General features: G+C 39.9%; 1 protein-coding gene across 1 annotated transcript in view; it reads right to left on the bottom strand.

The window, feature by feature from the left end:
• Window positions 1-23,062, bottom strand: part of LOC122412911 (metabotropic glutamate receptor 7-like) — a 77,555-nt gene that overhangs the window by 31,673 nt on the left and 22,820 nt on the right. Inside the window, exons 2-6 of the mRNA XM_043422898.1 lie at window positions 20,012-20,204; window positions 17,697-17,912; window positions 13,202-13,333; window positions 6,966-7,145; window positions 4,762-4,931 (exon numbers count right to left, since the gene is read on the bottom strand). Of these exons, the coding sequence (XP_043278833.1) occupies window positions 4,762-4,931; window positions 6,966-7,145; window positions 13,202-13,333; window positions 17,697-17,912; window positions 20,012-20,170 (857 nt within the window). The 5' untranslated portion in view covers window positions 20,171-20,204. The remainder of the gene's footprint in view (window positions 1-4,761; window positions 4,932-6,965; window positions 7,146-13,201; window positions 13,334-17,696; window positions 17,913-20,011; window positions 20,205-23,062) is intronic.

Here is a 23,062-nt window from a genome sequence, read left to right as displayed (position 1 = left end):
AATCGATCGCTACGTGTTTTTTGGAAATCAACATTTTATAATCAAAATTTGAAAATTTTATAGAAATACGTATTTGATATTTTATTCAATTTCATTTTTTGAAAGTGCTGTGAATGAGAAAAATTTCAAAAAAAAAAGCGTTCCAATCGGCCCATTTTTCGCAAAGCTACGGGCGTTTGAAAAAAATAAGAACAATTTTTTTCAAAAATTGATATCTCAAAAACGGCTGGGCAAAAAAATTTGGAAAAAATCATGGAGGTCTTTCTCAATATGCACTATAACATAAAAAATTATCAAGAAAATCGGAGATGCAAAAGCAGAATGGGTTCCGATTTGGCGTGGAATGCCCCAGTAGTATTACATTTTTGGCTCCGCCCACGCGCACAGAGCGAATAGGCGAAACCGTGGCGCGGAGAGAATTTCACTTTTTATCGCAGCGCACTCGCACGATGGCAAAATATCGACTCGGCCATACCCTGCTTCAAAATCCAGTATTGAAGAGTCTGACAATCTACAGTATGCAGAACTCGAATCTCGGACCTCGATGTCTCCTCAAATATTAACCATCCTTCGTTCGCTCATATGCATTCTTATATTACTGTTTTGACTCATTCATGCGTAGATATAATTTTGAGTAATGCGTAAAAAATCATGGGCCACCTTTGACGGATCATAGTTTGTACATTTCGCGCTGCTCGAACAATCTCTTTTCAAGGTAAGAATGTTGTAACATCTCGCCGTGCGCGATTTCGCGGTTGCGAGATCCGTTATAATCGAGGATAAAAAGTGTCGTTGAAGATATGTTTCATCGCGGATGCGCAAGAATTATACATTTTTTAATCCTTATTTTTTCAGTATAAGTAGTACAAAAAAGGTTTACACATATTTTGACATATTTAAACCGATTCATCCGCGTGGATCTATATATCCAAACGGAAGTGTATACAAATCGAATTGAAAAAAGAATCTGTAAATGGTTAGGTTGAAACATATGAAAATCCGAGGCGGGTTCGTCATAATAAAGTATAATTAATTATTATCGTTATTCAATATTTTGCCTATGACGGCATCCGCGGCGAACAGGCGGCCTTCCCTCTTGTGTGTCCTCGTTATCATTTCTTGCACTTAAATTTTTGTTTATTATTATGGCTCATTCGTGCAACGTCGTGCCAAGTTTTTGACACAGTGGCCAACCAAGTTCGCCAATATTTTGCGCGCGCTTTTCTATAGTATCTTCGGATGAACAAGGAATCGAACGAAAAATTGTAATGCTACAACGCAAGAAGCGCAAGAAATGGCGGATAGATGCCAAGGAAGCCGGAACTCTTCTTCTCCGAGTTTTGTATTTCGCATGTTTTTGTTGTATCCTGCTTTTGGCATGATTATAAATGTTGTTACAAGCGCGGAGGAATTTTATTCAACGACTGGAGACACACATCTATAATCACATCTGAAGCCTTTATAATCATACATTTGTCGTTTATTCCCTGCCAGCATTCATTTTCACCGTTTCCAGTTACAAGTTTCCAAAGGGGGGGGGGGGGGGGGGCAAACGCATTTTTATTAGAAAAATGACAAGTCTCTCGCTCTCGGCAGTTAGGCGTATAACGAGAGGGGGCTTTGACGGCGACTCGTCGTTCTGATGCGGAAACAAGCTACCGTACCTATATAGTATGTACGCGTGTATACGGGGACACCAACCAGCAACGAAATAATCCCGTTTGACTCTTATTAAAACTCGCACATTATACTATATATATAAAACCCACGCGCGAAAATGCGATTCTCCCTCTATAACAAATTAACGATAAAAAAAATCAATGTTTCGTGTACGTCGAAAATGCATATCTATTCTTGAATGATTATTCGAACAAGGATCCTTAATGCGAGAATTTCATACGCGTTAGCATCATGAGTATAGCGATAATGATATCGCTTTGGTGAAGTAAGTAGTACGGTAGCGCGTATGATCGGACCAATATACATGCAGGCATGCAGGCTTGACGCGCGCGCGCCCGCGCTTGCTTGGCACAGATCGCCGCATCGCCGCATTCGGGTGTCCGATCAACATTGACCGTATTCACTGCTCATCGGTGGTATATGGATCATCGTACAAAAGCTTTTGTACTGCGTGTATAAGAGAGGCTTCTCCTTCAAATAACACCATAGTTATCTACTTAATATCGAGCGCTTAATATTCACGCGGCGAATTCTTCAACAACAACATCGAGAAAATAAAAAAAGAATCCCCGCGCGCGCCTTATCGCGGAAATGATTGGAATACGCACGTAGGTAATAGAAATAGTATTTTATCGAGAGCGGGTAATGCGGCACACCGTACCGGACTCGCAGTAATATGCCATTTATTTGTCCTGTAATACCAAATCGTTGAACAACGAAATGACGAGTAGTCGCCAACTTTGAGCTTTTTTAACGCATGCACTCGTGTATACTATTTCATGCGCGCGAGGAGAGCGTGCGGCGAGACTCTCGTCAGCATAGAGACCAAATTTCACACGAATCATCGACGTGTATTCAACAGGTGCGGGTATGCGCTTTTTTTTATGACTTGTTTCATCTTAGCGCAACTTGTATGTACAAGTGTGGTCGAAGGAAGCGGGCCCGCCCCGGTTTATTTTATAATGTAAGCGGGAGAATTTAAATGTCAATAAAACAACTTAATGCTGTTTCAACGACTATAGTTGACACCGTTGTACAAAGAGCAGACAAGAGGTTTCTCTGATGAAAAATTATTTGCAAGACGTTGCAAGTGATGTCGCGGATACCTCAATGGCGACCTTAATTCTTAAGTCGCTTCGGGGCCTATTTGCACGAAGCGATTTTCTCTCCGGCACCAAATTGAATAAAATGGATAGATATTATTTGAGTGCAAAAAACAAACCCGCAAACAAAAAACAACGAAAATAATATACTCAAAGACCCCGAGTTCGTGGGCTGGCGTACGATATTTCAAATGCTTCTCTTTGCTAACATAAATACAAAATTCAAAGAGAAACATAACGAAACGCATCTTAACGTGAAAAATGCGTTGCGCCGCAGAAAAAAGTTGTTTGTTTGCTCGCCCTTCACCGCATCATTTTATCCGCAATAAGTAGGGCGGGGGGGGGGGGGGGGAACATGGAATAAAGTGGCCACTCGGGGGAAAGTGGATTTATCTAAAATTGTAAATTTTGAGGCAAAGTTAACTTTTCAAAAGTTGAAGATAAAATAATTTTCATACTCAGGATATGTTTTCTCTAACATTTTTCTTCAGTAATATAATGTGCCATTGATCAACAAATTGTCGATAACTAACCGAAAAACTCTCTATATTTCTCTATATTTTGTGAATCTTTAAGGTTTAAGTAACTGAGATGTTTGTTTCATTCATATGAATTGTATACTAATCGCATTGATAACCAACATTATCATCATCGATAACTGTGCACGAGGTGAGAGCCTATTTTTGGGTTACATGTCAAAATAACACTGGAACAAAATAACCGGCCAAACTAACATGCGTCAAAATAATACGAAGACTAAATATACCACACGACGAAATACCACAAAGACACAGAATAACCTAATGATCACCGTACACACATCGAAAGTCTTCCAATTCCACCTAACGCACAAAATTTTTGACACAAAAATTTTTTTGTCAAACAGAAGAGTCACTTTGCCCCATTTTTTTTTTTCGTAGAATTCAGATTTATTCAATTTCATTGTAAATTTGAGAAAATTAGTCAGAAGCATCAGTAGAGCATTTTTTTTTCGAGGCCAAGTCCCATTGGCCCCATCATTTTTTTTTTTACAGGATATGGAAAGTGTGAAAAATGCATTTTTTCACACTTACTACATATATGATACGTTCGAATGAGCATATAAATTAGGCGATGTAAAAATTAGGGAAACCCGAAGCAGGTCGCTTTTAACTATAGAATCTTTGCTCATCAAGTTTTTCGTGCGTTTACGCGCGCCGCACGCTGGTTTAAAATACGGCGTTCAACTTGGTCGAAGAAAAGCTCCTTATTTACCGTGCTCAGCAAACCGGAGCCCGAAAATTATTTGTTCATTATGTCGCGAGTTGTACCCCCGCCCGTCGCTTAACTCCGCGTTATGCATCGATCCATGAATAAGGAGTCAACGCGGCATAGACATACTCATTAAAAAAATATTAGAGACAGACAGGCAGACAGACAGACGCAGAAAGAAAGAAAGAAAGGAAGAAAGAAAGGAAGGAAAAGGAGAAGCGGTGTAAAAAAAGGAGCATAGGTGGAGAAAAATAGTTTAAGGAGTTTCGGTATAGAAGTCTAAATATTAAGAAATTGATCAAATTTGGTGATAATGTTCTTCATCAACATCAAGTGCGAAAACACAATTTTTTTCAAAATTTTCTTCTACATAGTTATCGAGTAATTACGCATTAAAGCAGATTTCTTATGCCCGGAATGTATACCTATATATATTTGGAAACGCTATGCTCATACACGTGAGTTTTAGTGATCAATTACTCGATAACTGTGTAGAAGAAAAATCTTTAAAAATTTGTATTGTCAAATTTGGCACTAAAGAATATGTTCATGAAATTTTATAAAATTCTGAACTTTTTGAAATTTTTTATGTTTTTAGCATGGTTTAACATGGCAACATTGTATCGCCTGTACCGAAACTCCTTAAGACACCAAGGCGAAATTAGGATACCATTTCTCGCAGAGATTCTTTGTGAAATACGTATAACGATTCGAAATAAACACTTACCTAACGTTATCCTCGTCAACAAAGAGTACAACGCCTCTCGCGTTGTGCTTCGTCCCGAGTCTCTCAACGATACGGTCAAAATCCTCGAGTTTCGAATTTCTGAGAATTTTCTCGCTGACAGCAACGCATATGTTGTAATCCGACGAAAGAGCAATGAAACTCGCAATTCCCTGAAAAAGGAATTTTGTGCTTTTTTTCGTTACTATCTCACGTTTGATTTTTTTCTTATCTCTGTGCTTTAATGAGAATTCACCGAGTAATGTCATGTTGTAATGTCAAAGATAATCGAAACAATTAAGAATCTTGGGTCTTTTTTATGCATCACCAATACGCATACACGCTCTCGAGCGGCGGTATTCTACCTATATCCCTGCTCTGTCTACGAGGAGGGCATAAAGAATTTCGTGATACGCGAAAAATGCTTCTCTTATATGCTTCACCGCGAGCCAGAGTTTATGCCTCAACTTTTTATCTCTGTCAATAATGCGCTGAGACGGCCGAGACCGCCGAGACACTCGATATTTCAACCGTACACGCTCAACTTTTCACCCTACGCGGTACCTTTATTTCCCAAGAGGTTTCTCGCGCCATATAGTTTCTCTTGAGGCGTGTGTGCCTCAAAGGATCTAATCAAGTTCATTCGTGTCGTCACACCGTATTTCATTCCTAAGAATATCAAAACAATCATTTACGAATGAATCAGTGACACGATTCGATGCTGGATTTATTTTTTTCTTACGGTAGTATTGGAAAAAAAAAACTATCTGCGCGAATGCTTATATGAGTTGCGCGCTCTTGACGATTTTTAAAATATTTCATAAAAACACGCTTCTTGCCAAATTAATCTGACCAACAGCAAGCTTTTTTACGACCTATCTCGCGGGGCGTATTTGGCAAAGTAGAAATTACGTAATTTCGCACATCTTTTTATCGCACGCGCAGTCGGTCGTCGTAACATATAGCTCCGTTGGGCTTTTATTTTTCTTGTTTCCCATCGAATGAAAATCAAGCTAGGAGCCAAGAGGGGACGTACGAGATTGAGAACGCGAATCTATCGTCGTCAAACAAAAAAGAGAGAATGCGAGCGAGGCCAAACTCGGGGATGCTGAGGCTTAACGCGTAGACGAGGAAATCGTCGAGAGGAAGAGAATAACCCTTGCGAGCTAAGTGCTCGCTAAATTCTGCGATTGACGAGACAACTCGTAAAGATCACGGTTCGAATGAATGTTTTCGACTGCCATCGCGTCAACGTTCGAGCGGAAACGGCCGTAAGATCCGTGCGGCAAATGCGCGATACCGAGATCATAATATTAATCCAACTGTGAGATTGATACATTTTATCTTTGTTCTTTCATTTTTTTTCTCTCTCTATCTCGTCGTATATTCTTTGATCTTATTGGACGGACGCGAGACAGCTATTCTGTCGCCGCCGCCTCTTTTTGGCTTTTCTTTTCTATTCTTATTGGCATTACTTTCTCTGGTTTCCTTATTCCTATCGCTCGATATATGTATCCCGTGCGGAAATCGCGGAGACTCTCGGACGCCTGCGGAATTTTATTGGATGAGTATGGGGGGATACGTTGTGCGCGAGACAAATGACATGCGAGAAATTCGATTCGAGTAAACGAAAAAGTTAAATGATTTGACGATGAAAAAAAATAGAATACACCCGCCGTATACGGAGAGAGGCGCGATTCGCATCCATCTCGCACGGACTGATTTTGTTCTTCAGCAACTTTTCTCGATCGATGGACACTTATTTCTTTTCCGCTATTTCAAAATTTCACAATTCTATATTCCAGTTTTTGCTTATTTTTCACTCAGTCCCCTTGTCACGCGAGTTTGTTACGCTCATATGTGTGCACACGTGTTTCTCATGGTGGTGAATGATCGATGTTGATTGAGCTGTGTCGCTCTCTTTGCAAAGCTCGGAGAAATAAAAGATAATTCATAATTTCTCGGCGCGCGCGCACGCGCGCGCTGCGGCATTAGACAAACCAAAATTCATCCCGCTACATATACTACTATTATGGGATCGCTCCGCCTCGTATGATATCCAAAGGATATTAAATATTGGACGCCGGGTCTTGTATCAAATAACGATAGGTATTGCGTTTTCATTAATAACGAAAGCAGGGGTTGCCTCGTCAAATAGGACTAGCATGCAAACGATAATGAAAAAAAAAAAATGTATGATAATGTACCTTTTCACCGTAATCACCTTCGACCGCGACGGTAGAGACATATTTCCAACCCAACTGTCGTATCACCTCGACCATCGCTTGTGCCTGAAAATTATCCGGTGGGACTACTCGGCTGAAATACTCGAAACGGCTCTTCTCCGAAAGTTCCGTACTCGTCGATGCGTAACTCAGTTGCGGGATCTACGAGAATGAAAAAAAATGTTAAATTCACCCTTCAACCTCCTCTTCAACCTTTTAAAAATAATATTTTCCTCCGGCAGAGGAAAAACTATACTGCTGGTCGCCGCCCACTTGCAGTCAACTTTTTTCGCATTTTTCAATAATGGATGGAATCAAGATTAACTGTTTAAGCATTTTGAAAACAATAACCTCAATAATTGTATAAAAATATCTTTCACGGCTTGATGATTTCTATATCATTGAATTGTATTGATCGCTCTCATTCGCGGTTCGCGCGTTTTCAAAGAAGAAAATGTAATTTATTTTCGTGCCGATTCAACTTAATATCACGAATATTCGAAAGCAAAACAAATTTAACCCGAGGGGAGTGGGCATCGTGGAAGCAGGAGCCAGGAATATATTGTTTGTGTCCAACGGGACAGTCATCCCCTGAATCGTCAAATGGGTGTGTGGGTTTCGAGGAATAATCATGCAACACCAGACACAAATAAGGCAGGCGGCATGCCGCGAACGAAACCGGCTGAACTTGTTCATACCGAGCAGATTCGCGATTAGGGAAGAATAAATTTAGTCCTTGACTCATGATTTATGGCTTGGTACCAACCACCCTCCTCCTCCTCCTCCTCCGTTTGTTACCACGCACTTTTGCGCGCACGTAGTATATATATATATATGATCTCATTATCTTTCGCTTATGCAACAGACAGTGGTTTCTAACCAGCACGGACGATATTAGTGGCCGAAAGGTGGGTATTTTTTTACCAATAAAGATCGCTCAGACAACGGGGAAATGGATTTTTTTTCAACTCCGAATGAGATTGGACCGTTTAGTATGAAGAAATTGAAGCGAAACAGACAGCATTTATTTTCATAGACAAATCCTAATACTTATGCGAGCTCTGATTCATTAATAAGATCATCAAGTTCAATATTTTTTTTATCCTCGACATACCAGCACGTGATTTTTCGTACGGAGAAGCGCGATGCACTCGATAAATATGTGTGCATGTTTATGCCAGTATGTGACGTAACTATCGAAAAGTTTCTCCGCGGCGAATAGAGTTTCGAAATTTTGCAACTCCATGCGAGATATACGAGACCAGTTCCGTTCCGCGCGCCACTTTCAATATAAAATGACTATAGCGATCGCGGTGCTGGCCATTGCGCTCCCTCAAAACTTATATAAAAGTACTTACAACGTTTATAGAACTCTGCTGTGAAGAGTACATCCATACGAACAACATAACATCGATACATGATACATATGTATGCATTTATTGCGAGTAGCTTTCCGAGTTTATCCAACTTTTCTTCTTTTCCTTTTCAAATGACGTACTACGCATTGCCCACCTTTTCACAACCTTTCAAACGAGCTAGTACTCGAATTTTTTCCAAATCCATACTTCTTCCTCCCCCGCTCCGGCGCGTGCGCGCGCCTCATATACGTTCTTGTGTGAAAAAATAACAAAAAAAAAAAACATGTCAACAAATTCAATCAAATCGGTCGCGCATCCCATATACGCGGGTGCGACCGATTTGATTGCTCCTACCGAAATATCAAAGTGCTTCGCGTCATTCGCAATAACGAACAAAAGATAACGAAGAAGAAAATAAGGGAAAGAAAAAAGAAAAAGTGTTTTCAAAAAATTTTCGCATAAATATTCGCGTCAATAGACACGAGTATCTTTGAAGAAGGGTTGTGAGAAGAGGCAAAGACTGCGAGTAGTACTACCGCCAGCAACGGTTCTCGATAAATGAAATGTGGAAGAACTTGAACTGAGCCAACAAGAGCATTCGGATTCTCTTGCCTATCTGCGTTTTATATTATCATTTCTCGTGACTTTGTTATTCACTAATGAGTATCGTCACTACACGGTATATCAATGTACACATTGCGGTATATGGTTGGTATGGTTGGTATTGGGGGCGTTGTCCTAACACCAATCCGAACCAAAGGTCCGAATTAATTGGTTAAAAAAAAAATGTAAGCGTGCATTTAACGAATCAATAACGGTTGGATTAAAATAATTATTCGAAAAATCGAAAAACGTTTCGCATTAAAAAAAATCGCGAATTCCGTTATTTTTACAAGCATGATCTTTCGTGTTAAATTCTGGGTCGGTGCCATTCGTTAGAATTGGATTTCCGTGTATATGCACCGAAGCAAAATATACTCAATGTAGACGCTCGTATTATGCGCCGTTTGACACTTAATATACTATATGGATATATATATTAGGGTGTGTCGAAAAAAATCGATATTTTTTTTTTCGGGCTCCACAAGCATTTTTCTTCTTATTATGCCAAACGATGAAGCTAGCCGAAAGGACAGCCCGAAATAAAATTATTTCGGCCGGCCCACCGCATACTTCAATTTTCCATAAGAATAACACGTGAAAAAAAAATTTCGGTGAACATTGTTCCATATCATCTTTAAAAAAAAATGCACAGATATTCTACTTACGTATTTTTGTAGATAATTGAATTCCCTACAAAAAAAGTCGTTAGAGTCATTGGCCTAGAACCAACCGTTCAAAGGCTACAGCAGTTTGAAGTTTCTCACGTCACCTAGCCAGATTTCGCATATATCATTTCCTATTTTCGAGGTCGCTCCCTTTAACGGTGCTTTTTAGATTGGGCTAAAGCCTATGTTTTTTTATATTTAAAAAAAATTAAGACTGAAGCAATTCGGCATTAAGCCAACGTATGCGCTTACAGCGCTCAAACGGTTCGGTATTACGCCAACATGTAATTATAATAAGTTAATCAATTCAATAGTAAGCACGGGAAATAAATTGAACTGTTTTCTCTCTCTCTCTCTTTTCCTATGTATATTGTATCTATGCATTTGGTTTGGTTAATTGAATTTCATAATTTATTCAAACAAATAGTGGAAAGACAAACAATTTATGTCGTTCGTTCAAACAAATGAGAACAGTATGCGCCCGATATTTTTGCCTAGATAACAATCCTAGAAGCTATTTTTGAAAAACTATACTTAAAAATAGTTTTCAGTCCAATTTAAACAGTACCATTAAAAGGAGCGACCTCGAAAATAGGGAATGATACATGCGAAATCTGGCTAGGTGACGTTAGAAACTTTAAACTGCTGTAATCGTTGAACGATTGGTTCTAGGCCAATGATTCTAACGACTTTTTTTGTAGGGAATTCAATTTTCTATAAAAATACGTCAGTAGAATATCTGTGCAATTTTTTTTACAGATATGGAACAATGTTCACCGAAGTTTTTTTTTCACACGTTATTCTTATGGAAAATTGAAGTATGCGGTGGGCCGGCCGAAATAATTTTATTTTGAGCTGTCCTTTTGGCTAGCTTCATCGTTTGGCATAACAATAAGAAGAAAAATGCTTGTGGAGCCCGAAAAAAAAAATATCGATTTTTTTCGACACACCCTAATATATATACTTATATATATATATATATATATATGCAGACAGGATAGTTGGTGTGTGTGTGCGTCGAAGAGCCCGGAGCTATTGGAACGGCTGTAGGAAAAAAACTGACTGTGTGTGTCTACGTTTTTCTCTTATATATTTCTCCTGCGCGCGGATCGTTTCTCCTTCGAAAAACTTGTTTGCCCTGTGACTTCAAGGGAGCTCAAATAGAAAGCTTCCTTGGAAAGTCCATTGCATATCACAAACATTCTCGAGCTCATTTTTTCTCCTCTCTTTATTTCTCATTTCTTCTATTTTCCTTCTCTCGTGCATCCACCTATCGTCCCCCGCGGTCGTACGACGATACACACCGAGCGCGAAATTTCCTCATGCCAATCATTTAACATTTATGTAGTACCTCGTTCTAGTTTCGTACGGCCATTACACGCGTACCGTGTACACATAACTTGTCTTTGTGAGAGCTACATTATTCTCTCTCTTATTAGCTTTTTACTTACAGCGCGCCACTTACTGCTCGAGTGCTTTCCATTGAATAATTTTTTTACAATTGTCGGCAAGTTGTTGTTGTTGTTGGGTAACGAGGGTTCGGAAAAAAAATCAATCTTTCCATGTTCGAAAGGAAAATGTATTAAGGGAATTTTAATCTCAAGGTCCGCGAGCGAACGAGACGTCCAACATGCTAGGAATTCACTTTGCCGAGTCGCGTTCCACCGCAAAACAAAGACGCGCGCACACGCTTTAACGCGTTGCATGCTGGATTCATTTTTTTATAACATAACATTTTACTTTATTTTTCACCATAATTATTTTGTAAATTCTTCAAGTAAACCGTAATGCCGTAATGGAAAGCAAATTGGTTTCATGCAAATGCGTATCGTACGAGAAAGGTGCATGCGATAGTGAAATTTGATTATCGGTGAGTTTTTGATTCGACGCGAAAGAGAAATATGGAAATTTGAGGAAAAAATTTCAATTGAATTTGCAGTAGCTGAAGGTATTAACATTCTATGTAGAATGTAAAACGAGATCGAGTTAGCGTTGTTAACTCGAATAATTGAGTGAACACAAAAGTACAGCTCGACCTTTCTCCAAGCTGCATGCTCATTTCAGCATTTTTCTCTCTGTAGACACGAATTCGCAAAAGAGGTTTTGAGCTTTCAAGGATTTAAAGTGGGCAAATTTGCGGAAAGAACATTAAAAACGGTAGGGCAGGAGTTAGGACTGACGCGTCGTCTGACAAGTACATGCTTTTACTACTCGCTGCGAATGGAGAAGTAGCAATTACTCGGTTTTTGCCGTCACCTTATTCGCCACTAACTCTTGAACCCCCCGCCGCCGCCGCTCTTCCATATACCTATAATTTTTTTGATTCTTCCAGCTCGTCAATAAAATATCGTTTTGCTGATATAAATGTTTGAAGGAAATAAATACCACCGTCGTCTCGTTCTCCTCCTCTAGCTTCACATACTAATGAAATTTACCAACCGCGTAGACTTTACGTATTTCCTTTTCTTTTTTTTTCGAGAGCGAGGGTCGAGACTTGGGCGCCCAAAACGTCTATTAAATATGAAAAAATTTCTGGAAACTTTTCTCCTGTATCTATATGCGGACGGTTTCTCATATATGCGGTTGCATGCTCGCACTTGGGCGAGGAGCAATTTAAGGAAAAATAAAATTGTTTTGGCTCGAATGAAATATTCAGGATACAACCGCAGCATTTTTCGATTTTATCTTTACAACAACTCTTTTCCTTCTTGGTTCTATCTTCCTGCATGCTCGTACTATTAAATAACGACCTGACGCGTCAGTCAATCCGCATTTGTCGAAGCTATCGACTGCGGTTGACAAGCACGCGGAGCTTACACGTTTCGCGCGCGAACAAAAACTTGTTTATTGGTACTATTATACATGGTCGTACAGGCCGACGAGAAATACGATCCGTTTGTTTATTTTTTTCTCCTACAATAACCGGGGAAACTTGCTTTGAAAAATCAATTGGATACTTTTGTTTTTTTGTTCGGTTTTTTTTTCGTAATCTTATATGTACGTACGCATAGTATTGATGTATCGACACCTATACGTATCAAGGGGAAGGGGCGACGACGCGGCGATGACGATGATCAAATAGGAGAAACAAGTGCGATAAGACTAAAGTGAGATGATGATTTGGATGATTTGGACAGCGTCGGAAGTTATATGGCTTATATCATATATGTATAGGAACTTGGATGCGAAAAAAGCGCGATATGGAAATCGGTCGCTCCCCAAGAGAGACGCGCACGGGCGGGCGGGCGGGCACTCGTCATCGACTCTCGAATATCGTCCGAAATCGATATTTTCTTTCGCCCGACGCCGCGCTTTATACCGCCACGGTGAACTTGACTTCCTATATATAATATATCATCTCATTATCTCAGCCTTACTTGCTTACAGTTATTCTCATGCATATACCAACCAATGCACTCTGTTACATTTACACTCTCTCTCTCTCTCTCTCTCTCTTCCCCTTTTCTTCTTTAAACCGGTACAGACTCGATAACTATTCGCTAATATTATTATTTATAATGATAAATAAATGGAACTGATCTTTCAAGCGACTTTGGATGCGCGCGTGCGCCAGAGTTTATTTGAGACTAACCTTGAAGAGCCGCAGGATATTTGCCACCATGATGGAAACGACGCTGAACGAGGCACCGATAACTCCGGTTACCGATTTATGCGGTACGTATTCCGGTGATTTTCCATTCTCGCATTTGTACTCCGACATGTCCTTGAACAAAAAACATAATATGATACAAGCATTTATCATCATTACATTTTGTAACTAAATGATAGAGAATTAATCAATTATTTCGGAGCTTTGCACTTTCGCGAGTAAATATATGTAGTACATAGGTTAAATCCGGTCATGCCACGAATTTTTAGACACCCTCGAGGCAATTTCATTCCAACGAATGCATATATATATATTTCACGAAACCTTATTACGAGAGAATTCGATAATGAATGTGTAGTACAAGATTCTAAAATGGTATTATACATTTTAATGAGGTATATTATGTATTTTAATTGGATTTACAGGGATTTCAATTCATACAGACGCGCACGTGTTTCACAGATGCGTCATCGCGGCAGAGTGTCTTCGATCGATGAAATTCGCTTGGATCGAATCATTACTCGAGAGATAATTCGTAGCAAAGACGCTCCCGACAAGCAACGTAGAGCAAAAGGTAGCAGCAGAGTTTGAGCTTTCTCCAATATATACACAATTTTATTTTTGCACGCGCGCGCGCTGCTGTGAACTGCAATGGTAACGACCAATACCCCGCGCCGCTCGTTTTTCATGAAAAAGGACTGTGCGAAAGTATAGATTGTGCGATGACGCTGATGAAATTTTAAAAAATGCTTCGATTCAATTGTGAAATATGAAAAATGGCTTTGCATAGATAATAAACCCGGGTATAAGATAAAAACCGAATTTTATGTTCGATCGTCGAATGTCCGCCGCGCCGCGTCAACTTTCACACATAAAAAGCGATCGCGAGTAGCAAATCGTTCAACATTAGAGAATGTGACGAGCATATAATATATAACGCGCACGCAATCAACTATACAAATTTATTAACCATGATTCTCGCACCGGCGTCCGCAATAATAAGATTATCCGTGTACAGTATCATTGATATAATGTTAGAGCTGTTCGTTCGAGTTTTATGAGTGGCACAACTCCTATTTTGTACACAAACCAAATTCGATTCTCCTCTGCTATTTATGGACCGAGGAGTACTATATACAATCCCAATTTAATAACTCAACCAAACTGCCGATTATGAGCCAAAACCTATGCGCACTAAATATTCCACGCTCACTATGAGTAATAATACGGATGGCGGATTAATACATGTATAGGGAAGTAGTAGAAGAAGAAAGTAGGGAAAAGCGGAAAACTTCCCCGAAAATTTATAACACTTTTTTATCCATTGGAAATCTGCAAAATTTCGTTATTCGGTTGAAAACATGCTTCAAAAACTCAATAATGGAGGAAAAAAAAGTTTTTTTTTTCAAGATTGATTTTTTTTTTTTTTAAATCAATAAATTGACTTATCAGCTCAAGATAAGCCGTTAAATAGTTGTTATCATTGAAAATATGGATATTTCCAACATAGGAGGAGTATAGAACGAATTATAGTTTGCGTTGGTTCGAATGCGCGCGGAAGCGCTTATATATAGATATATAAACGCGCGAAAACGAAAATGATGATATTATATTATACAACAGCGGTTGTGAAACGCATGCACAGTAAGAAAAGTCTCATATTCGAGAAAAAGCTCCGCGTCCATTTGATTGGAACGAGTGTAAACGAGTGTACTCGCAGAACTTATCGATCGTCCGAGCCTTGCCGCCGCGGTAGATGCGGCTTTACATCCGTTGGCAATCCGGAAACGGCTCGCGCGTACAACTGATGTTGATCCAGAACGAAATTTTGGCAACGAATAGCGATATACCAGCGCTCTACCAGCAGCGGATGTCTCAATTGACTCGCTATAATTTTTTTCAGTCTGCGTGCGATTATCCTACCGCCTACTCGGGGCGTTTGTAAAAAACACATGCGCGCGCGGCGCGGCTCCGGTCATCGCAGCACGGCGTGTGTTTCTTATTCCTTGTATTCGTCATCCTACAAACGCACCGTTTACTCCAAATCTCCAGATATTTGTCCGCTGGTTAATCATGCAGATGCAGGATATTTATCAAATTAATATTATGCGTATTATACGAGCCGCGAGCAGTCTATAATAAATATCGCAGCCGATGATAAAAAATTCACGTGTTTCGTAGCATCTATATAGAAATAAGCAACGATCATTATCACTATTACTATTGTTACGTCCATCATATTGAGAAGAATAAAAAAAGACCAAGACATTCTTCGTCGAAACTGACAAAGTCGAAAATTCTTCGCCTGTCAATGAACCCATTGTTCAACCGCCTAGGTTCTGACATTATTAGCTTCACTATAGAGGAACATGCAACATCAAAGCAGATAATGAGAAAATATAATGAACTGTCCATCATTTTTGGTACGCGGTACGAAATTATTATTCGAATAATGAAACATGCGTATTCAAATGTAACCTTATCACCGGGATATGGAAATGATTCACCGCATTACTACCTAATACTAATAGGGGCAATAATCGATAACCATTCCATAATAATTGGAGAGAAAAACTCGCTTCTTCGAAATATCCGTTCAATATTAAAGAAAAATAATCGTCTTAACAAAATTGTTGTCAAGTTTCATAGTACATATAGCGAGTCGCTGGTATCTACCTGAAAACCGTCACAAGAAAGCGATGCTGTTGAGATGTTGACAGTTTATTACCGCGATACCTATGACTATTGTACGCGTTCGAGTGTCTAACTAGTTCGTCGTTCGCGACGAGAAACTATAGAAAATCCACTTTGTATATATGAGCAAGTTTCTTTTGTATGACGAGTGATTGTACAGACATTGGCTCCTAAAAAAAACCACCAAACTTTTGTCCTCATCATTTTCTTGTCAATAATTCTCATAATATACAAAAATAACGAATATTTTTAATTATATATTTCCGACGGAACGAAAACGCCCGTTTCGTTTAAGCCAGAATAATTAAGAGATACAGTATTTCAGATTGAACGAGTTATTATTTTTTTTTTTTTTTTCAAACAAACTGACACATTTTTGTATGTTTAAAATTATTTAAATAACGCAGTCTTCGCGATGCGTTGCTCTTGATACTCGATTGAGTGAGACCGTTTTAACGGTTATTATGTATCGCAGCTTGCCCGCCGCATATTTTTCTCAATCTGCATTGGTCAAAATACGCGATAGCCTCAGAAAAAACGAGGCTGCTGAGCAATACCTCCAGGAGGAGCGGTGTTTACAGAATAACACAGGCATCAATGAAAAAGTAAAGGGAAATTGTAAAGGGGCTTGAAGCGCGGTGAGATAAGCTTAAAGGAAATTTCAAGAGTCAAAAGCACATATATCATGCGAATGTGTGTGCATGCGTGGCGTGCATGTGTCGGCAAGTATGTTATATTGTACTATGTTGTATTAGTAACGGAAGCACTTTTTATTACGAAGTAGTTTGTAGCGGAATGTTTCATATCTATGGATCGATGAACGGGGGAGCGGGGGGAGAAAGGGAATTTACCAGTATATTGCTCTCACGAGTGTTATAGAATCGCAAGGGAAACAGAATAACGGATAACAAGCTCCGGAAAGGAAGCTCACCCGAGGAGGAAAAAAAAGAAGCAAAGATGGGTAAAAGGGTAAGCGGAATGTGGTAAAGCGGCGGGTGACGGGAGAGAGAGAGAGATAACTTGTGCTGCATATGCACGAAATTACGATCGCACAATAATGGGGCAAGTGAATCTTTTACACGTCACATCGCGGAGCCAAGCAAGGAGGAAAAAGCTTTCTACTAGTAAGGACTACGAGAGTTTGTGTAAACCGAATAACGAATCAAGTACTTTGTTAAATGGCCTGCTGAAACAGAAATCGTATGAGCAGGGAACCGCATGCATGTCTAATCGGAACCATTTCGAAATTCGACCGAATCTGCGATATATTGTATTTTCTCATCAGTCAAATTTTTTTTTTCTCAATATATCGCATTCAATCGTCATTTTCTTTTAACCTTTTTTCACTCTCGATGAAATATTTTTTATTTAAATGTGATTTCGCGCAGAGTGACTGGTTAACGAGAAATTCCCCGGAATACATGATCCCTGCTCGTTCGAGATGTGGCAGCAAGTCAAAGACTCCGCTATGGATGCGGATACGAGACGGTTGCAACAGCAGTATGCATATGACTTGGCTCTGTTTCTATTCCACAGCTTTCATTGTATCTCAATATTTTAATCTATTCGAGCCCTAATTAAATTTTCCCATGTCTCTAAGATATAGAATATAAATCTTAAAGCCTCCGTCCGTGATTGTACGTTCATTTTTGTTCCTACGATACCGCGCGATGCACGCATCTAAAGAGTACTCCCTCCAAGATACCCGCCAATTTTTTCGAATACAATGATTTTTATCGGCGCTAACGTCCACTTTAATAAGTTTTTCTTTTTTCAAACTCACCTGATTCATGTACGATCGTACGAATTCCATGCACTGATCGAGGGCGTACGTGTCGCTACTGCAAGAGTCAAGAATCAGAGCACCAAGTGTAGTATTTGGCAAAAGTTTGTCGTCCTTGTTGATCTCGTCTATGGCAAAGAGCATGGCTTCGAGACGCTGCACCCCTTTTTCTTCTTTTACCGCGCCACAGGGCGATCCACCCCGAAATGCAGCAATCTGCCAGTAAGAAATATACATTTTTTAAATTCACTTGTTATTGCCGCTAAATACGGTACTTATTAGTATATAGAAAAAATGTAGAAAATTGTTGCAACCACGGCGCCACGTCGTATTATTCCTTTTATCATTATTTTCAAACAAAACGCGCCCCAGTTATAACCATGCAGCGGCTAACCGCCATTAATGTTTCAATCTTTTCTCATTACACTCATTCTCATCATTTTTCGTTGTTGTTGTTGGTGTCGTGAAAAAATTCTTCGTTATCAATGAACTCGGTATTCGCCGATTCGCCGCGCACGGGGACTAAGTTACCAAGCCATTTAATATATACGGGGGCTATATTTTTATTGTTATCGCATGCGCATAATGGTCGTTAGGAAAGCCAAGTACAGCCCCGGATAGGTATCATGCCTGTAACCTTTAACTCATCGTTGGCGGCATTGCTTCTTAATACCCGCTTCCTGACCAGTGCGCATACGTAACCACGTGCGTCCAATAAGAGCAAAACCCTTTGTCTACGAATAAGGAACTGGCGGCTCGCAAGTCCGACCATTGTTATTATTGTTACCATTGTATTACACCACGGCGGGCCGAAGAGTCGAAACAATATTTTTATTATTTTTATAAATAGAACGATGCATCCAATAATAAGTTTTGCAGCCAGAAAGTTCACACCCGTGCACTCAATGCGGGCTTTGAGTCCATTGCGAGAGACGGAACTGCGAATAGCTAAAACTTGCTGGCAACAGGGCCCGGGAAATAAAGTGTTTTTTCTTCATACCTCGGTCGAAAGTACGCACTTTCGGCCCCGATTTCAGGGCCGAAAGTTCAACATTCCTGCATTGGTAAAAAAAAAAACAAGCTCGCTGTGACAGCGGGCGCAAATAGTATATTACACACCTAGGGCAGGAAAATAAGGAAAGTCTCAGAGCACATGTAATTGTCGGCCGAGGCGAAGCCGAGGCTGACAAACATGTGGTCTGAGGCTTTATTGTCCGACGTAGGCGGAATGTGGCAACTTCGGCCCGGAGGGCAGAAAAATTTTTCTCTGCACACCTTAGTCGAAAGATAACATTTCTGCGCTGTCAAAACTGCACGCGCTTCATTTGTCTCGGCGGGAGCAAAAACTTTTTTCTGCATTTCGAAAGGTTTGACGTAATTATTTTTTTTTACTTTTGACTTTTAACGTTTGAACCGATATTGCTTACGTGTTTTTTGAAAGGTTGTGTCTAGTCATCTGCAAACCATACGAATAAGGTTATGTTATTCATTCGGAAATATGTTATGGAAATGCCATATTATTTCCAAGCACTATTATCAAAACAGTACAAATCCGAACGAATAACATACATTTATCCTTCCAGATAAAATCAATGTGAAAGCCAAAAATAAAGTGACCAGGCTGATAAAATGAATATAGTCGTTCGGAATAATGATCTATTTTCAGGTTCATAGGAATGCAAGTATTCATATTAATTATCTTTGCTAATATCTTGTTTTTTTTATGCCTGCCCCCCCCCCCCCCCCCCCCCCCGACCAGCAGCACTCGCTTCGCTCGTGCAGCAAATGTCGGGGGCAGGCATCAAAACATCTTCTATCGATAGTTGCGTATTTCGGAAGAAACGTACTTTCGACCGGCTATGAAGAAAAATAGTATACACCACACGGGCAGAAGTTTGATATTCCTGCCCTTGTGGTGTAATATACTATTTATCGTAGACACGTAGTAGACACCCGGTGAATAACAGCAAAAAAGATAACGACGTCGGGTAAACAGGCCCATAAATATCGCGAGACAAAAGCGCTAACCAAACCCCGTTGAAGTTCGCCCGGAACGCCTTTTTCATTTGTCATTTGCACCACCTCCTCAATCCGCCGCGCTATAATATCCCCGCTCATGCCAAATCTTTATCCGCCAAAAATCCAAGTCAGTTATCTTCTACTAATCATTTTCCTATCCCCATTAAAACTTTGTCAAAGACTAGCCGTATAATTGAAAAAAAAAAAAAAAAAAACAAAAAAAACGCGATCGAAGAATACAAAAATAAAAAATCATATTTATGTTAGCGCATTGGCTATATTGCTCGTTCACTTACTTGCTCGTGCATCGGGAATATTCCACCAAATATGACGTCACCATCGATTCGTATCAGCCTCGTACCATCCTCTTCGTAATCCTTTCCAAGGGGATTCTCGTAAGCGTCGATAATTACAAGAAACAGTCCTATCAGCGGATAAAGCTTTCTCGCTATCATCGCGATTGATGAGGGATGGACGGGATCCGCCCAACTGAGAAGAAAAAGCATATATATCGTAATGGTTATCCATTTTTTCTTTTTGTTTTTTCCTTGAAAACAGGGTACTATGATTATATAATTATATAGTGTATTTGGTGTTCAACGAGAGCACAGAAAATAATATAATTTCTTTCCGCATTATAAATGCGTAACATGAGCCTCGGAAAGTTTTGAGAACAAATGAGTCGACTATTTGATGAATAAATCGAATATGCCGCAAGATGAAAGGCTTCGCGACAAGACGTGGTTCTGGAAACGATGCTTATTAGAAAATTTGTCCTTCCGATCCGTAGATATAACTATACACCGACGAAGGCGAAAGCAACCAAGATCCGAGTCACTAATTATTTCGTCAGTCAAGCTTACAATCTGCTATTTCTGTCTCTGGACTAACCAAAAATTAACGAAATTACCCGATAAACGAGAATCGCTCCCCCCCGAATAACGCATTATATATTATATCTCGTGTTTGCTCTTGATAAAACGATATTATGCAAGCTTCTGATTAGCTCATCACGTCCGTCTTGTTCCGCTTTTGACGTCCCGCGCTCTCTCTCTCTCTCTCTCCTCCTCCTCCTCCTCCTCCTTCTCCTCCTCCTCCTCGGCCCACCAGCGGTTTCGATAGAGAATCTCTGAACCGCCGGCGTGTTTGTAATTTGTATCCCCGTGTTACATGAATCTATCCGAAAGAAACGAAAGTTCAAATCCATTTATGGACATGACGTTAAAATATATACTTCGGGCTCATCTTCGTTTTTATATATCTATATATACCCTTCTCCTCTCCCTTTCATTGTTTCTTCCTGCTTATTTATCATCGCGCACTCTTCCTCCTTTTCCCGTACTATAATTCAATAAATTTCATACATCTTTATACGGATTCTTTAATTTTGGGAAAAAATATCGATAATCATCTTTGAATTCAACCCCGCCGCATCTAGTGCGTATATGCTCAATAATATAGAATTTATATTCGCCCAAAGTCAGAGGTCCGAGGAGCGCCTGCTTAAAAAATAAAAGATAAAAGATGAGAAAACCAGCGCGTGTCGATGAGAAAACTCGTGCTCGTGTCGCGAGGAACAAAGACGACAACTTTTCCCTTTTCTCCACAAAAAATGTTCTTCCAACAAGCGCTATAAAATACATCTCAAAGTTTCCAACCATATCAGCGCGATTTGCAAACGTGCGTAAACAAGGGAGTAAACGGCAGGAGGGGAAAGACATCGTAACGTACTCGCGACTCGCGATGGGGAATGAAACTTATTTACACTTTCTACACTGTTAGAGTTTTTTCGTTCCTCCCTCGGATCGTCCTCCTCTCTATTATTTGCGTAAAAGTCTGTATATATATAATCGGATTCTGCGCATGAAGAATTTTGAGAACCGATTGATTAGTCGTTTTTTGTCAATTTTCCTCTCTACTCGCTCGAATTTATTTTCAACATTGGACGAATGCTGTAGAACTGCCGCCGTGAAAAATTTACCGGAATGTGAAGAACAACCATTTTGACCGAAGAGCACCGTGTGATTTTATTTGTTTTTTCAAAAATCATTCTTCATAAGTATATTGGAACGAAACACTCCTCGAACAACAAAAACGGCCGTGCGCCGTGCGCGTCGCTTTATGTTGACCAAATAAGCGGCAGCCATATTCATCAACTATACAAAAATAAGACGAAGGCCCGCACTGGCCCCCCGTCCGCCGCACGCATGCCCGCAACCCGAAACAAGCTTCAGCGAGCGACGCCAACGTCGCCAACCGTTGAAAATAATAACTCAATGCCCCACCCAATACTCGCTCGAATGTATTTTGTTTTTGTTTGTCATTCAACTTATTTGAACGAATGCTACAACTGCCGCTGTGAAAAATTTACAGGAATGTGGAATTTACTGGTTTTTCAAAATTCATTCTTCACAAGTAAAGTACATTGGAATTGGAACGAAACACTCCGCGACCCCCGTATCTGCCAAACACTTGGCGAACAACAAAAACGACCGCGCGCGTCTGTTAAAGCGGCAGCCATATTCGTCAACTATAAATATACAAAAAAGACAAAGACCTGCGTGCACGCCCGCAACTCGAAACAAACTTCAGCGAGCGACGCCAACCGTCGAAAATAATAACTCAATGCGCGCCCCAATACTACTATATAATACTTATTTGGAGGATATTATGTTCACGTTCCGGTATTATTCATTTCTTTCCCTCTTTTATATCTCGATGAAGACTCGCATTAAGACTTCGTGTAGCAGCTCGGAACGTATTGAAAATATATATAGGATATATTTTTTTAAATGAGCGTTGCACCCAAAAAATTCGGTATGTTATTTTGCATGAATTTTTCATCATGCATGCACTCGGATCGAGCAGCCATGTTTGGTAAAAATTTTACTGATATAATATTCGATGGATCGTGGATGTTGCATGCGTTCTTTTAAAACTTTTAATACCAATTTGATATTTTATTGGATCGTTTCTTTATTCGGAAAACGAATGGTGCGGGTGAGTTTTTTTTTCTACATCAGCGGGGAATGAAAGCGATTTGCACGAGGCATAGTCGTGTCTCATTTTGCCCCTCGTGGACGTAAAACCATGCACGCGCGCACGGCAGCCTCGCGTGACTAGTCCCTGCTACGTTCTCTACGGAATTTCCCAACATCAAAGAGAAAGAGCTAGACCTTTTGTGCTCACGCTTTTTTCCTCTTTATCTCTCCCTCACTTTCCCAATTTACTTTTTTCTCACCACCTCTTTTCATCACTCCGCATTTTCTTTGTGCTACGCGGCAAAACTGAAATTCTAATGCGCCGACGAGTTGATACGGGAGATATGAGGAACTCATTTTAATATG

The sequence above is a fragment of the Venturia canescens genome, chromosome 7 (genome assembly GCF_019457755.1).
Source record: "Venturia canescens isolate UGA chromosome 7, ASM1945775v1, whole genome shotgun sequence".
NCBI lineage: Eukaryota > Metazoa > Arthropoda > Insecta > Hymenoptera > Ichneumonidae > Venturia > Venturia canescens.
This window is presented reverse-complemented; position numbering and strand designations above follow the sequence as displayed.